The 17407-nt window shown below is 41.2% G+C and overlaps 1 protein-coding gene across 5 annotated transcripts in view; it reads right to left on the bottom strand.

Moving 5' to 3' along the window:
- Positions 1–5749: 5749 nt before the first annotated feature.
- Positions 5750–17407, bottom strand: part of LOC130202868 (mucin-5AC-like) — a 35859-nt gene continuing 24201 nt past the window's right edge. The window contains exons 1-8 of one of the 5 annotated variants that reach the window (XM_056428678.1): positions 12376–13252; positions 10298–10320; positions 10162–10195; positions 10040–10072; positions 9618–9789; positions 7999–8108; positions 7666–7840; positions 5750–6236 (exon numbers count right to left, since the gene is read on the bottom strand). In XM_056428678.1, the coding sequence (XP_056284653.1) occupies positions 6143–6236; positions 7666–7840; positions 7999–8108; positions 9618–9789; positions 10040–10072; positions 10162–10195; positions 10298–10320; positions 12376–12469 (735 nt within the window). In that variant the 5' untranslated portion in view covers positions 12470–13252 and the 3' untranslated portion in view covers positions 5750–6142. Of the gene's footprint in view, positions 6237–7665; positions 7841–7998; positions 8109–9617; positions 9790–10039; positions 10073–10161; positions 10196–10297; positions 10326–12375; positions 13253–17407 lie in introns of those variants that run through there. The other 4 variants (XM_056428681.1, XM_056428677.1, XM_056428679.1 and 1 more) reach the window with 4 other exon arrangements.

Raw genomic sequence — 17407 nt, 5'->3', positions numbered from 1 at the left:
TGCAGCTGGGAGAGCTTGTCCTGCAGCAGGGACGGGATGATTGTATTGAAAGCAGAGCTGAAGTCCACAAACAGGATCCTGGCGTAGGTTCCTGGGGAGTCCAGATGCTGGAGGATGTAGTGAAGGGCCATGTTGACTGCATCGTCTACAGACCTGTTGGCTCTGTAGGCGAACTGCAGGGGTCCAGGAGTGGGTCGGTGATGGTCTTGAGGTGTGACAGGACCAAGCGTTCAAGGACTTCATGACCACAGAGGTCAGGGCGATGGGCCTGTAGTCATTGAGTCCTGTGATCTTGGGTTTTTGGGGACGGGATGATGGTGGAGGCCTTGAAGCAGGCTGGAACGTGGCATGTCTCCAGGGAGGTGTTGAAGATGTCGGTGAACACCGGAGACAGCTGGTCTGCACAGTGCTTCAGGGTGGAGGGGAGACGGAGTCCGGGCCCGCTGCTTTGCGGGGTTCTGCTTTTGAACAGCCTATTGACGTCTCTCCAGGATGACGAGGGTCGTCGCTGAGTTGATGGAGGGTGCTCCAGAGGTGTGAGCACCTGATGGGCTGGAGGAGGATGTGCTGATGGTCTGTGGCTTGTTGATGTGGCTGTGGGGATGGTCTCAGGACTGCTCCATTGTCTTTCAAAGCGGCAGTAGAACTCATTTAGCCTGCCTGCCAGAAGCACATTGTTCATGGAGTGGGGTGATTTGGGCTTGTAGTTGGTGATCTGCCTGAGCCCTCTCCAGACAGAAGCAGAGTCGTTTGCTGAGAGCTGCTGTTGCAGTTTCTCAGAGTACAGACATTTAGCATCTCTCACCGCCTTGCTAAACCTGTATTTGGACTCTGTGTACAGGTCCTTGTCCCCACTCCTGAATGCCTGGTCCTTCTGCAGTCTTAGCTTCCTGAGCTCCGCTGTGAACCAGGGTTTGTCGTTGTTATAACTCACCCTGGAGCTGGATGGAATACAGCTGTCCTCACAGAAGCTGATGTAGGAAGTTACAGCCTCTGTGTACTCATCCAGGCTGTTGGTAGCAGTCCTGAAGACATCCCAGTCAGTACAGTCCAAGCACGCCTGTAGATCCTCCAGAGCCTCACTGGTCCACTTCTTGAACTTCCTCACCACAGGTTTGCAGAGCTTTAGTCTCTGCCTGTATGAGGGAATCAGATGAACCATGACGTGGTCAGAGTTTCCCAGTGCAGCTCGAGGGACGGCGTGATAGGCCCTGCTGATTGTTGTGTAGCAGTGGTCCAGAATGCTCTTCTCTAGTAGGGCATTTTATTAACTGTCTATATTTAGGAGTTCGTGGCTGAGGTTTCCTTTGTTAAAATCCCGAGTACAATAACTAAAGAGTCCGGGAAGGTCCGCCCACACACCGTATCTGTTCGGCGAGGGTCCGCTGTGCCTCGTTCACGTTCCCGCGCGGCATGTAAACTCCGCCAGGATGAATGAAGCGAACTCACGGGGAGTAGAAGGGTTTGCAGTGAATGATAAAGATTCCAGGTCCGGCGAACAGTGCTGTAGGATCACCGTTACGTCGTTGCACCAGCCGTTGTTGAGGTAAAAGCAGATTCCTCCACCCTTTGCTTTTCCGGAGAGCTCTGTGTCCCGTCCGCTCGAACAGCTGGAAGCCAGCGAGCTGGAGCGCAGAATCTGGTATCGATCCACTAAGCCATGATTCCGTGAAACACAGGGCGGAGGATGAGGAGAAGTCTCTGTCTCTCCCACCAGCAGCTGGAGTTCGTCCAGTTTGTTGCACAGTGAGCGGACGTTGAGAGAAATATGCCCGCAGCGCTGTACGAGATCCCCGCTCGTAGCCGCATAAGCGCCCTGAGCGCTTCTCTCCGCCGGCGTTTCACCAGGGCGAAGGTGAGCACACCTTTTACAAAAATGTCCAGTAACTCCACAGAAGTTAAAAACGTTGGAAATAAATCCGCTGGAGTTGTTCCCCTGATGTTCATGAGCTCTTCTCTGGTGAAAGAGCTCTGGGAATCACAGCAGAAAACAGTATTTAAAACGAAAACAACAAAAAACATCGCGCACCAACACACCGAGGCGGCCGTCCGGTGCAGTTGGAGCTAGCATTGTTAGCATAGTCCAACTGCTATTTTCTAGCAGTAAATTCTCGTGACATTTATATAAACATACTTTCAACATAATTTCGAAATTGTCTAAACAGCATTTATACAACACAAAGAAGATGCCTGGCGAATCTCTCTCTCTCTCTCTCTCTCTTCATTAAACATGACGTCAGTAAACTGCTGCAAGGCTTTGAAATCACGGATTTCGTGAGTTTTTGTTTTTGTCCGGGAGGTCCTCAACTCCCACCTCTGGATGAACTTCTCACACATCCTGAGGGAGGATCGGGACATGCAATCCGAGTGGACCATGTTCAAAGCCTCTATTGTGGAAGCGGCGGACGGGAGCTGTGGTCGAAAGGTCATCGGTGCCTGTCGTTGCGGCAACCCAAGAACCCGGTGGTGGACACCGGGGGTCAGAGAAGCTGTCAAGCTGAAGGAGGCCTTCCGGGCCTGGCTGGCCCAGAGGTCTCCTGAAGCAGCTGACAGGTGTAACGTTTTTCCAAAATTGGATGTCTGGTAAAGTAATAATGTAGCTTTTAAAAAGGGGGACCGGAGAGTGTGCTCGAACTATTGTGGTATCACACTTCTCAGCCTCCTGGGGAAAGTTTTTGCCAGGGTGCTGGAAAGGAGGCTCCGACCATTGGTCGAACCTCAGATTCAAGACCAGCAGTGCGGATTACGACCCGGTCGTGGAACTGTGGACCAGCTCTTTACCCTCGCAAGAATCCTCGAGGGGTCCTGGGAGTTTGCCCAACCAGTCTACATGCGCTTTGTGGACTTGAAGAAGGCTTTTGACCGTGTTCCTTGGGGATTGTTGTGGGGGGTGCTGCGGGAGTATGGGTTTCCGGACTCGTTGCTACCGGCTATCCGGTCTCTGTACGCCTGCAGGAAGAGCTGTGTTCGCATTCTCGGCATTAAGTCAGACACGTTCCCAGTAGGTGTTGGTCTCCGCCAGGGCTGCCCTTTATCACCGGTCCTGTTTGTGATTTTCATGGACAGCATATCAAGGCGCGCCTGGGGGTGGAGCAGGTCAGGTTTGGGGGTCTCGGGATTCATAATAATATTTGCCCTCATATTTCCGAATATATAATATCTTCCTATATGTATTAATTTAAAGCATAAAACTTCAAAATCAACTATTGTAACTTAACAGTTTCCTTCGGTTTGGCTGACAACACCTACACTCCATTACACACACATTCATATTGACACTACTGATGTTACAGAATACCACGCTCCATAGCATTAACTATTTATTAAGTTAAATAAACATTATACCTTACAACCAACTGCTGTGTCTGCGCCGTATTCGCCATTGCCTAGGAGCCGGGTTGTGGCAATCTCATAAACACATTTATAAAAATAAAAACATGTTGATGTATCATCATGAGAATCATCTTTCCAAACACATTCAATGAATTTTTTTGCATCTCTTGTAATGTACCTGCACAAACAAAGAAATAAACAACTCTGGACAAGGACAACAGCGCTATAGTGCAAAGAAATACATTCCAATGGATATACATTGACTGGATTATGTGAGCCGTAAGTACATGTAATGATATATGTTGTTAATTCCTTAAAAAACTGTAAAATGATAATCTATCATACAATATCATGTAATGTTTTCATAATTGTGGGATATGTTGATGGTTAGAGGGTTATTGGCAATGTATGAGAACAAAGAGAAAGATTTAAAAAGGAGTCATGTAGGGTATATTATTGTATATTATTAGTAAACAACTCATGCATTTGTATCATAACACTGGATGTAAAGCTGTGTATTCATTATTTGTGAACTCTAAAGCAGTAATGTCAGATTCCTGCTGATGCCTCTGCAGTAAAGTAAAACTAAGCTGACACCCAGTGGTGAAAATAGTTATCAACTGCTCTACAGTACTTTTCTCTTTTACTTTAAGGCAGGGGTGTCAAACTCAAATACACAGTTAGCCGAAATAAAAAAATGTATACAAGTCAAGGACCAGATGGGTTCAACGTTTATTGAAAACGTATTGAAAGAACCTTTGTACACATATTGAACCTGGAACTAACAACGCCTATAGAGTATTGCCTATAAAACATTAATTATGAAATAAATGAAATACAAATTATAAATAATACATAGATAAATACAAATGAAAGTAATAAAATCTGTTTCATTAATTGCTTATGGTTCTATCTGCAGATTCTCCAGAGTAATTGCGAAAACATAATACAAGTGAAAACATTTTTGTTTCAGGTTTCTAGCCTTCACCAGTAGGTTCCCCTCTTAGCACCAAAGAATGAGCAGCCAGAGTGATGTTCCAGAATAACTTTTATTGTCTTAGGCCCGCAGACTGTGTCTCTGCTCTCCACGCTCCTGATCTTCCGTCTGTCCAGCTCCTTTATGGAGACAGACTCAGATACACAAACACAGATCGTCATCAGCTGGACTGATTACCAATCTGATTACCAATCAGTCCAGCTGATGACAATCAGATACCGTTCCCTGAACCACACCCCCGCTCCACCCACTCTGCAGCCGAGCCTAAACACCCCCGCTGCCACAATTTTCTACAGGCAAACAACAACCAAAAATAATTTACTTAAATCAAATGTCTTGTAGTAGCAAGAGAAAAAAAATGCAAAAATTAAACTACATTAAAAACTGAAAATGCGTCAAAGCACCGTTTGCTGCTGTGTGATGCTCACTGTTCTGGGCCAGACACTTGGTGTCTCATCTTGGATACAAGTGCATCAATATCTGGGGTCAGGCTGCTCTGAGCTGAGGAAATCCTCAGGGTTGAGTGAAGGTGCTCATCAGTAAGACGAGTGCTGTGTGAAGTTTTGTTGATATTCATTCAAGAGAACAGTTGTTCACACAGATATGTGCTGCCAAACGGAGAGAGCGTGTGAGCAGCCTGTGAGCGCAGCTGGGGCATTGTCAGTGCCGCTACTAGATCCCATAATTCGGGATGTCCCGGACAATTCGGGACGGTTGGCAACCCTACTTGCACCTAAGTTATAACATATTTGAGTGTGCTAACATTAGCAATAACGTCAGCTAGTTTGAGGTTTATGCATAGGCTAACCATTAAATTACCAGCACATTTCTCGTATTTATCAATGATTAAACATGGACTAACCTGAAAGTGATGCACGGGCATCATCTCGCAGTTTCTTTCTTTTCCTTTTTTCTGCCCCTGACTCCTGTTGTCTTTTTGACAGTGGCCTGTCAAAGTTCGTCAAGCCACTGAGAGAGGAAAGGGCACCCACGGCGAGCTTGGGAAGTTGAATGTGTATTATTTTTTTTTTTGGGGTGGGCACCATCGTAACTTTTTTTTAGCAATTAAATATAACTCTTATTCTGCCTGTTTTGTGATATACATGCCTAAAAGGTGCCTTGTATTTCTATACTGAAATAATATCGGCATTATAATTATTATAATGCAGCGACCCTCGAGATAGTCTAGTGCCAATCCGAGGTCAATGTAAATTGATGCATGAAAGCACCTGTAAAATGATCTGGGGATCAACCGTCAAACCTCTCACTCTAGCATACACCCATATAGAACATATCGCTAACCTTCATGCGACTATTGTGAGTTTCTATTTTCTTTTACAATAGGAGAAAATAAGTAGTACCGGTTGAATGTATTCTCAGCCTTAACCTAAAAGAGTAAAAAATAAATGGACAAAAACATTGCATGATTGCTTTTAATAAATCATCATTATATTCATATTATTCTGAGTCTAACAATCCCTAATCCCACATAAACACGCATTTTATAAGATTGAGTGTATACATTTACTTTACTGCAAACTAAATCTGTATTTTAAATTATAAAATTACCATTGAACTGCTTTCCAGTACCTCCTACTGACTACGTAGATACTGCTCAGACCATCTGTCGTAAACACACCACACTTCCGAATAAATTCTTTTAAGATCGAAAAAGGTCTATTGTACTTCCTCCACCTGGCACATTATGAAAGTAAATTTAACATGAAAGAAAAATCAGACAAAATTTCAAGTGATCAAAATTGAAATAATGACTCTTCTCCCCAGTGATTGTGGTAGAGTCTGGGCTTTTTTCTAGCACGAGCACCCAAACCGGACTTTGTAGTTGAGGCATTTACCACATTCCTGGTCCTCGTTGCGGCAAATGAATCCCTTGATTGGACAGGAGCTGAAAAAGAGAATTCCAAGCAGTAAGATAATCAGTATCATTTAAAGTAAGTACAATTTATTGCTAAGGGTGAAAAATGTTGAAAACAGGAATTATTATTTATTTATTTAGTATTTTTGCTCAAATATAAATTAAATTTCATTATCATATTTAGAAATTTTGTTCTTGATGCCGGGTGTAGAATATTTTTTAAATTCAAAATATCTCAGATAGCAAACAACAATTAAAAGAAAGTAACCATGAATAAGGAATACCAATAAATTGGGTTATTTCTTACTCTCCAAACCCCAAAGATGCTGTTATCTCAAACAAAGCAGTTAGCACAAGAATAAAATATGACTCAGCAGAAACCAGTGGACATTATGTGCCTATAAGCCAGTTTCCTCGTGGGGCTCATTAGAATAGCATATAACTAATGTGAATCCACATCTACACAAGTTTATATTCACGGTTTAAGCAGTCGCTCAAGGCATTACATCTTGAAAGAGGTTTTATTAAGAGGTATTGATTTTTATTAGGGCTGTCAGCGTTAACACGTTAATCTATGCGATTAATTTGGCCGCGATTAACGCACTAAAATATTTTAACGCAATTAACGCAACTTTGTTTACTTCCTTGTGCATTGAAGTTGTTGCACTCCTGTGAGTGTCAAGCCGCGGCAGTCCGCCTCCTTCCTCCCGTCTGCTCCTCGATATTCACAGAGAAACAGAGGGCGACGTGTCGGTGACGCGGGGCGGAAGGTGCAGGTGACATTTTTTTTCTTTCTCCGCCCGATGCGCGCGTAGACACGCCGGCATGGAGCTCTGCCGCACGCGAGACGGCGAGCCGAGAAATGTTAATGCGACACGTCGAGACAGAATGACATGCTGAATATATGCTGATAGAATGGTGGGGGAAACACTGGGATGTGTCACATGCAAAAGCCTTTAAAAGGTGAATTTAATTTTTTTTGTAAAATCGAGAAAATGAGCCCAGACTCCAGAGGGTTAACATTACATATTTGTCAGTTTACCAAGGCCACTGGTTCTGCTGCTGTTCAATGTTAAAGATGACAGGACCAATGGGGTCTCTAATACACCTTTTCTTACTAATCTGGATGTTTCACTGAAGAAACAATTTATCATCTACGATATTAAATACCTCGCTGGCACTTTATAGGTAGAAGCCTCTTTGAAAACACAGCTCTGTGTGAAGTTTTGTCTTTAAAAAAGAATACAATTAAACAAGTGTCTAAAATACACGCTGTCTGAAGGGATTACTCGTTCATTTAGAAGATTTAGTCTTTTGAAGAAAAAAAACTTTTAATCGCGATTAATGAATTTCAAAATGTGCGATTAATTAGAAGAAAAAAAAGTAACCGATTGACAGCCCTAATTTTTATATTTGGTCGTTGGTAGCAACATTTGAAAGTATATAAATTACAACTTACAGAAAGATTATGTCCCCTGTGGAGGTGGATGGGGTATTTGTGTCAGTAGTAACAGCCTCAATGTACAGAGGATGTTCACAGATCTTTCCTGGGTTCTCTTTGTGAAGATCGACAAGGGTTTCCCAGTCTCCAGTTCCACTGGGATTGTCTCGGTCATAAAACTCGGTCCAGCACACTGCAAGAAGCAATAAGAGACAGAGGATGACTGGTGGTAAACTGCAGATCAAAAGCAACATTCTAAATGAACGCTGATACACACAAAAAATGAAGAGACGGTTATATCATCTTTGCATTAGTATCTTTCCAATGAACATGAATGTGCTCATATATTACCATCTGTATCACAGTAAGAGGGAGGGCAGCTGAAACGAACGCGATAATCATAACACTTCTTGTCGGGTTGGTCTTTGTTTCTGCAGACGAACCCTGAAGTTGTGTCACTTCTGAAAAAAAGAAACACAGTGTGATATGTAAATAAAACATTCTTGTTCCCCAGAGGATGAATCCTCCTGACTTTGGTGATCCCCTCACCACCTTCCACCAGTGCAACCAGCAAGTTGACATTCCTGCTTTTGAGTGTACTGTTTATATTTCTATTGAGTGGATAACGATTATAGTTCTGAAACACATTAATTATTAATTAAAATCACTTTTGTGATCACTGGACTTTTCATCCATCATCTGGTCAAACTGCATTACTTACTGGTCACAAGCATCCCAAACAACTATACAACACATCATATATGTATAACCAGACATATGAAATCATGGACAAAACAATCAATGATGTGGCACCATTGTCAGATCTTGCAAAAACATAACATGTTCTGCTTTGAATGCTGTATGAGCTATTCCAACTTAAAGCTTTTTCTAAATGCCAACATGGTCATGCTCCTTCCCTGCTTAATGAATTTGAAACAAGACACCAGCCGACCAGTAGACTGAACACACAGGCCTCAGTAAACGGGAACTGTCATATTTCTATGCGCAAGATCTTATTTGGACAATCAGTCTTCTCTGTTCAAGGAGCGAAACTATAGAACAGTCTACCAACTGAATTTAAAATGCAACACGATTTCAATGTTTCTAATAGAGCTAATACATCATGGATAAAAGAATAACAACATTGTTCTCACACTTAACACCCATGTAAACACACTTGTAATGTGTCTATGTATCTGTGTATGTATTTATGGATGTATTTTCTTATTTTTCTCAAGGAAAAAAAGAAGAAGAAAAAAGCCTCTTGTGGACAAGGGTTGCAAATTAGTGTTTCCTTACAAACACTTAACACAGTACATCTAGATGTTGTGAATACATTTATGCTACGATTATAATGCCTCTGTGATGCACATCTCAAATATAGTCAAGTCAAACTTGCTTTTTTAAACACCAAAACGAAAGACTTTCCTATCAGCCTCAGCTGAACCTCATGTTCATTGATAATTATCCAATCTTAGAATGCAAACAAACATGCTAAACGAAGATGATGCACATTGTAAACATTATACCTGCTTAATATCAGCATGTCCCTTTTTCATTGTGTTAGAATTCAGCTCAAACCATCACTGGTCCTACAACCTCACACAGATTATTTGTTGTACTAAATTAGTGTGTGTTATAACTTATGATGAATCTATCTTTTTAAATTTCAATTATTTAAAAAAATTCAATATTAAACATACTATTTGTTTGTGGCTGCTCAATGACATTTTTAATAGAAGTAATATTTACATTGTACTACCACACAAATAGTTCAATAGTTTTTCTACGTATATGCTGCTGTTTCCTGATGCTCAGTGATTAGCAAGTACAGATATGATCAATATAACAGAATAAAATGTCGAAATATATTTAGTCTCACAAACACATCGAGTACCAACATTAATGCATCACATTCAGTAGAATACAATAAGACTTATTGAAATTATTCATACTCGGTCAGAACTTACATTTGAATCACCTCCCCGGCTGCAGCCACACTGAGCCCAGTTAGAGTTTGGGCCTCAATAGCTGCTGGTTTTGGGCAGATCTGTCCTGGGTTCTCTTTGTGAAGATGGACAAGGGTTTCCCAGTCTCCATTTCCACTGGGATTGTCTCGGTCAAACCACTTGGTCCAGCAATCTGCATTAAGGTTTTCAAGTTTAGACCATTTACCAATAAGACATTTGACATTTTTCAGTCATTACACATGTTGGTTGGTCAAATGTTATCAAAATATAGCGAGAAGATTAAATAATAGTAAAAACAAAGAGGTGGAATCTTCTTATGAATATAGGTGGGATAGTAGCAAGGCCAAAAACAACAATCAATGGTTCTATCGCTGCTTAAAATATTGTCTTTTAAAAAGAATATCTTACTTTGGTCTACTTACTTTTGAAGGCGACACCATCTTGCTGCTGGCTTGCTGGTAATTTAGGGGGAAATTTAGTTTAATGTGATTGTCAATATTTGTACATTTGACCTTGACCATTGCAGTTATTGACAGGAACTTACCAAAGAATAATCCGCAAAAAATGACAACACCTAACTATTAAAGAAATTAAAAGGGTTACGATCATTGAATATGGCATACTGCATACAGCATGTGTAAATTATCTGCATCGACACAAGATAAAATGTAATACGTTACCATGTTTATCTTGATTGTAGATACTGCACTGTTAAAATTGTAAGGAAAGTTGTTTGCATTTAGTAATATAAATAAAATTGTGCATTTTCAAAATAACATTTCACATTTTTACTGTCTCTCTTTAATTAACATGACATCACATTATTCAAACCGCTTATCCTATTCAGCATATAGGAGCTGACATTCACCCTCACAGGTCGACAGTTTATCGCAGGGCACATATCGAGATAGACAACCATTCACTCTCACATCCACACCTGCGGGTAATTTTGAGTCTCCAATTAACCCGAGCTGCACGTCTTTGGACTGTGGGAGGAAGCCGGAGAACCCTACACTGGAACACGAGGAGCATCTACCCGGGATAAGGTATCAAACCCTGGCCCCATTGCTATAAGGTGACAGTGCTAGCCACTACACCACTGTGCATGAATTCTCTTCTTTTTTTAAAAATGACAATTTATAAAGACATACATTGATCTATAAGAGTAGGCACGTGCACAGATAGACCCCAAGTGGTGCTCAAGCACCAGCCCTTTTGCCCTGGATGAGAAAAGTGCTCTTTTTGCTGGAGCCCCTTTTTTAAAAATTCATCAGTATTTAAGAATAAAAATGACTCTCTGTCATCAAGTCCCCCCAAATGTGTTTTGATATCCGACAGGGCATTTATTTGAGTTCTTGTGAGAATTTCACCCCGACATGCTCCGCGCCGCTCACGAGCCCCCGCCTCCCTCCTCCTCCTCCACTTAGTGCTCGCGCAGTGCTCCTCACGCCACGCTAACCGGGTGCACCTCCTTCTCCTCTGACCAGCAGCATCAGACACACAGGTCATGACGGTGTTTGTCCCCTGACGTTGTTTGGTGATAAATTAACCACGTCGACATTAGCGCTGGTAAAAACATGACGTCGCAACTGGTCCGAAGAAAATAAACAAAAAACTCACGAAATCCGTGGTTTCACAGCCTTGTCCAGCTGTTTACTGACGTCATGTGAACAAAGAGAGGGAGAGATATCCAGGCAGGCATCTTATTTGTGTTGTATAAATGCTATTGAGACAATTTCGAAAGTATGTTGAACTTATTAATTCATTTTATGAATGTCACAAGAATTCACAGCTAGAAAATTGCAGCTAAACTATGATTGCTATCCTTGTACCACATTGTTTTATGTGGTATGTTTCTCTTTGTTTTGTCTGTTCCAGTTTTACAAAGATCAATCTTGTATGAGCATTGCAGAGGGTGAAAAGAGTAAACGCAAGAAAAACTAGAACGGGCACTCGGTAGAGCGCATACCTTCGCCGCAGCCACTTTTTTGGTACTTGGCATGAGAGTGTGGTGAGCTTGATGTCATGTGAACATGTTGGCATTAGTTGCATGCCAATTGGATACAAATTGACCGTGCTATGGAAAAAAGAAGATTTTGACCTTTTCATGACCTTGACCTTTAAGCCGATCGATCCCAAAATCTAATCAAATGGTCCCCGGATAATAACCAATCATCCCACCAAATTTCATGCGATTCGGTTTAATACTTTTTTAGTTATGCGAATAACACACAAAGACACACACAAACACACACACAAACACACACACAAATACAAATAAATACACAGCGATCAAAACATAACCTTCCGCATTTTCAATGCGAAGGTAAACAACACTTGTAATAACTACTTACTAACCCAGAGTGAGGTCATGCCGGGAAATATCAGACTGAGGCTTTTTAATGCTTTTACAGAGGTTTGGTATTTCCCGGCATGACCGAGTGGTCGAGGTTAGTAAGTTGTTTATTATATGGCATTTTTTGCTCCTATCATTTTGTAAATAAAAACTAATTGTAATTGTTCATAGAAAACAATTTCATTTTGTTTAGCTCTCATGTCTTCTCACAACACAATGTGTTTCAATTACTTGCTAACTTCTAGTTACAGCAATCAATATAAAAATCATTTTGCCGATGGGTGCCCCTTTTTTTGGTTTGAGCACCTGCCCCCCAAAATGTCTGTGCACGTGCCTGTATAAGAGTATCTATGAAATTACATGAAATTCTAAAACTTAAGTTCAGAAGAGACACTGTGTTACCTTTTTCTGCAAAAACAAAAGTTTCTCCGTCCAAGATGAACAGTTTGGTTTTGTCAATCTCAGTAGGGCTGATCAAGCTTCTCCAATTTATCATCGGTTTGGAGGCTATTTAAATAGTGAAACTTGTCAAACCTGCTGACTGGAATTGTGTGACACAGAACACACCCAAAGAAATCATGAAACAATGCGACTGAGCAAGATACGTTTCCACAATATTGTGCCAAAATGACGAGCAGAGAGGTGTTGATTTGGCAACCCTCCTGTTATGTTCGTTTCTTACATACAGCCGTGATGCTCCCGGGTCAATTTGACCCGGTTAATGTTGAATCATCCAAAAGTGGTCAGAAACAAAAAAATCCTAAAAACTATAGTTTGTACCTCATCACCAACACCATTACTAACAATTCAATCCGTTTTTAGTGGAATTGAGTTATTCACCCCTTCATAGATCAGAGTTCAATCAGGAGAAAATACATGTTCAAAGTATTTTTTAGGTACATTGAAAAAATCTAAATCTAAATTGCATTAGTATACCGTAACATGTATTTTCTCCGAAATTGTATTAGCATTTTGTAAAAAAAAAAATCATGTGGTGATGTAGATAAATAGAGATGAGACGCCTGTGCTGTTCAGGGTCATAATCAAGCCAAATGAGTCATAAAGGATTTCTATTGAAAGTAAACTTTAGTTATGTTTATGTTTAGTGTTAAATGAGCACAAGGCAACATTCAACATGATAAACAAATCTATCTTTTTGAATATTGTTGTGGCAAAAATGAAGAGTAGAGAGACAATGATTTGATGTAGCAATCCAGCGGGACTGTATTAATGAGCACAAGGCAACATCCAACAAGTGAACAAATCCGTCTTTCTAGAATATTTCGCACATATTTGTAGTGTAAATGTAACCCTCCCATCAGACCTTTTAACCAATGACATCAATTATTTGAAGAGCCGGACACATGATTTACTCCGGTTGGATCAAGGTGACAGTGACCCAACCGCACTAGATAACAAGGGATCGTAGTCCGCATTCAGGAGAACATCTGTTAAATAACCGAGTATCATAGCAAGGTACATAATTATTTATGTTGGCTAACTCTAAGGAGTTCAACCAAGGTTATATGATTTCCCCAACATAGTCCCCCCTCTGGGAGTCTCTGGACCCCCATCCTAATTTCATATAACATTGGTCTGATAGGACATGGAACCCAAAGTATTGATCTCTTACAGCATGATAACAACGTAGTGGTTATACACTCTATACAGAATCCATGACTGAGTGGTTATGTAAATTATATATGCTTGATTATATAAGAATACATAACATTTTAATTTAACAAGATAATTTCAAATACATCATGCAATATTAAAGGTTCACTTTCATATAAGGACGAAAAAACCCATAGGTTGCTGTTGCAGGAAAGACTTCCTTATGGTCCTTGCCCGCCAAGCGACCACCATACTGGCATGAAGTGAACCTGTTCTTGCAGACAAACATGCATTTAATAGTAACATACTCTTATTTGTTTTAAATTTCGCGCTTCGTCCTTCTGGAAAGATAATCCAACATGTGACGTGTAGGGATGAGAATTGATAAGATTCTAACGATTCCGATGCCTTATCGATTTATCGATTCCTGCTTATCGATTCGATTCCTTATCGATTCTTTTATCGATTCTTATTGGGCAATGGGTGAAAAAAAGAGCACAAACGGGTTTATTTACATTAATTTTCTTTTATATAATTTTCTATAATGCTGCACACACCATATACAGTATGTATACATACACATTTACATTTTTTTAAATAACCAAAAACATTTATACATATTCCTCTTGAACTTAATATAAAACTTACATAACTTAAATAAAATGTATTGTTTAATTTAAACATGTTCCTATAAATTACTATCCAAACGTGAAGTGATCAATAATGGGAGACCAATGCCGGAGCTAAAATGTATGATTCAAACGAAGGGACAGAAGATAACTTGATTGACTACACACAATAAAGGCAAATTGCTTCACACAGTGAGTGGTTGTGATCACTTTTGAGGAGTTTACCTTGGACCAGTGGTCCCCAAACTACGGCCCGCCTCCACATTTGGACCGGACCACTAAACAATACCAGAGACGCGTACCGATTTATTATTTTTTTCACCCTGCCCGCTGCCGTTGAGATTGCAGTGAGACGCGGAGAAAATGTGAAGTGGTGCTCTTCGCAATAAAACATCTTTGATGGGACGTGTCGCGTCTCGGCCAATCAGCGTTCAGATGTCCACAGCGTTTGGGAAGTTAGGTTAGCTTCAATGTTAGTCCGCTACATCTGCTGCTGTCACGCTGCACGGTGTAGCGATACTAACAAAGTATCCGTACGTTAAAAACAATATGATTTAGCATATTTTTAGTATCGATACTTCATTAAAAGAGCGATCAGAGCGCACACGCTGCTCCGCTCCGTTAAATGCTGTCTGCACGCGCAGCGCTCACAGCGCTCAGCCGTAATGCGCGCACACAGGTGAGCACACTCTCACCTCACACGAGCACTTTTTGTCGTGTGAAATAGAGCCAAACTTTAGAACGCCTCTGCCTAGTTGCCATGTTTGCTGCAGTCTGAAGAAGAAACTAAAAAAGTTTGCGCATGCGCAACGCCACAGAGGACCGTTAGCAGAACCGTTAAAGAATGTGGCTGACGATCCCAAACAATTGGTTCACTGGGAACCGGTTCTAAAACAGAACCGGTTCTCGATGCCCATCCCTAGTGACGTGTGAGTGTTTCGAAACACTGATGAATTGCCCTTTGAGAAGAATAGCTACCTCTGTTCAATAGCAGCTGGGGATAGTCTGTGTCTATTAATACATCAGCATTAAACTTTGTCATATTATGTTTTACATTAAATTGTGCTATGGACTGGATGCCAAAGTACAAATGACAGCATGGTGTAGACTCGTTTATCATCCCCCCTCTCTCCAAACATACACACACTTCCCTCTATCTCTCTACCCCCACACACCCTCAGTCTCTCTCTGTCTCTCTCTCTCCCCATCTCCATGGAAATCATTGGTGTCTCCATACTCCTCTGGAGAAAGAGCTGACTGCAAACCTTCTGTTGACCATCAGTTTATAAAGATGGAGGTCTGAGAAAACACCATTCTTTAGGGGCTTCACATACCTACACACTTTCTTGATCTTCTATCTTTGTGAGAGCTTTCCACTTACCCATTGACTGCATTCATTTAGTCAACGTGGCCTGTCCACCACATTCATATGGAACCAATTAATAGTATTCAGTAAAGCATTGGAGTGAACTGATGGAGATCAAGTGAAGGATGAGTGTATACTGTTGTAGTCAACACATTGTTATACATATTCATATCTTCATCTGAGATAGTTGGGGTGAATGTGTTATTTTACACTCGCGTTTGCTCTGAAATAAAAAAAGGATGTGCCAGGATATTATCTATTCACATTCAAAAGTTGTCAAGGCAACACTCAAACAGGATTATCAGGCAGTTTTGAAGTAACTATGTTTTAATTGAAAAGAAAAACAAGTAATGTTGGGGTTGGATTGAACTGATGATCCAAAGGCAGGCAGTCTACAGGTTTAATTACATGTATTAATGTATTTGCTATAAATTAGTAGCAGCAAGGTTGATGGATAAAACAATGGAGGCATTGTTGCTAAGAAAAGAAAACGTTTGGAACAAAATCATTTTGAAAGGTTGCTAACCAAATTTATACACCAAAAGTTGCCCTAAAGTTCGATGGAACTCTGGGGAACTGCAGAGTCAGGGGTCAAAACGATGTAGGTGTATCCCTTAAAGTGTCATCTTTCATAAAAATGTGCTCTAGTGATCTATTTACAAATATTAATATATTGATTCTCGCCCCTTTAAATATATGCTTGTTCAGTCCTGTACGCTCCACAAACAAAATACCATTCAGCTCCAGGACGAATAACACCAAAGCAATCTGCACTGGCTACACCAGGGACAACATAGTTCAGTTTTTAATTTGTGTGAAATAACACAAATCCATGAAATGCAGGGTATCATAAACAGGGATGGGTATCGTTTGGGTTTTTTCCGATACCGGTGCTAAACCGGTACTTTTAAAACGATACCGGTGCCTAAACGGTGCCTGAACGATACTTCTTTTTTTTTTAACGCACAATGAGGACATTAAAAACCTCTTTGGCCATATTCCCTGTAGAAGCCGTTATCATGGAGCACTGACAAACAACGGATATCAGACTGTTAACATACACAACACATGTTCTCCATTATATGATGTGATATGTATTGTCATGTGCAGACTTTATAGGGTTAATCCTGTCACTGTTTTGATGGGCAAAGAGAACAACCAATCAGAGGGACTGAAGATGACACGTGACAAATAAAGTTTTGCTTCTGACAGCGAGAGTTACACTGAAATAAAGTGATGCCCCACGGTCTTTATTCCTCCGTCATTATATTCCCGGTAACACCGGGTATACAGCCGGGACCGCTGTACATCAACACATCTGAAGCAGACTGTCAGCTCAGAAGCTCGAAACTAGCCAAACATGGTTATAATGGCTAATTTATTATTTCTTGGGCTACTTTTATGAATACAAGACTTGCAATCAACGATACGGTACTAATCTGAGTTAAAGCTGCTCGTCATCAGCGGTCTCCACGTGTTCAGGGGGACCGGTGACGGTCTCCCCATCGCGCCCAGCCTGACGCTGGTGTGCTCGACACGGGTTCACGTAGTCACACACGGCGCAGCCTCCGCTGTCAACGTTAAATATGAGCGGCTCGTGACCTGCTGACAGGGCGGAGTCACCAGAGAAGTTCACAACAATATTTTTTTTCAATTTCAATCGGCTCAGGCACCGGAAAGAAGCACCGAAATGTGCGTTGCGTTTCGGTCCGGGTAATACCGGTTGTATTGGAACCGGTACTATATTGGCACCGGTTTCCGGTACCCAACCCTAGTGACGTGTGAGTGTTTTGAAACACTGATGAATTGCCCTTTGAGAAGAATA

The sequence above is a fragment of the Pseudoliparis swirei genome, chromosome 12 (genome assembly GCF_029220125.1).
Source record: "Pseudoliparis swirei isolate HS2019 ecotype Mariana Trench chromosome 12, NWPU_hadal_v1, whole genome shotgun sequence".
Classification (NCBI taxonomy): domain Eukaryota; kingdom Metazoa; phylum Chordata; class Actinopteri; order Perciformes; family Liparidae; genus Pseudoliparis; species Pseudoliparis swirei.
Note: the sequence above shows the minus strand (reverse complement) of the source record. Positions and strands in the feature narration are given on the sequence as shown.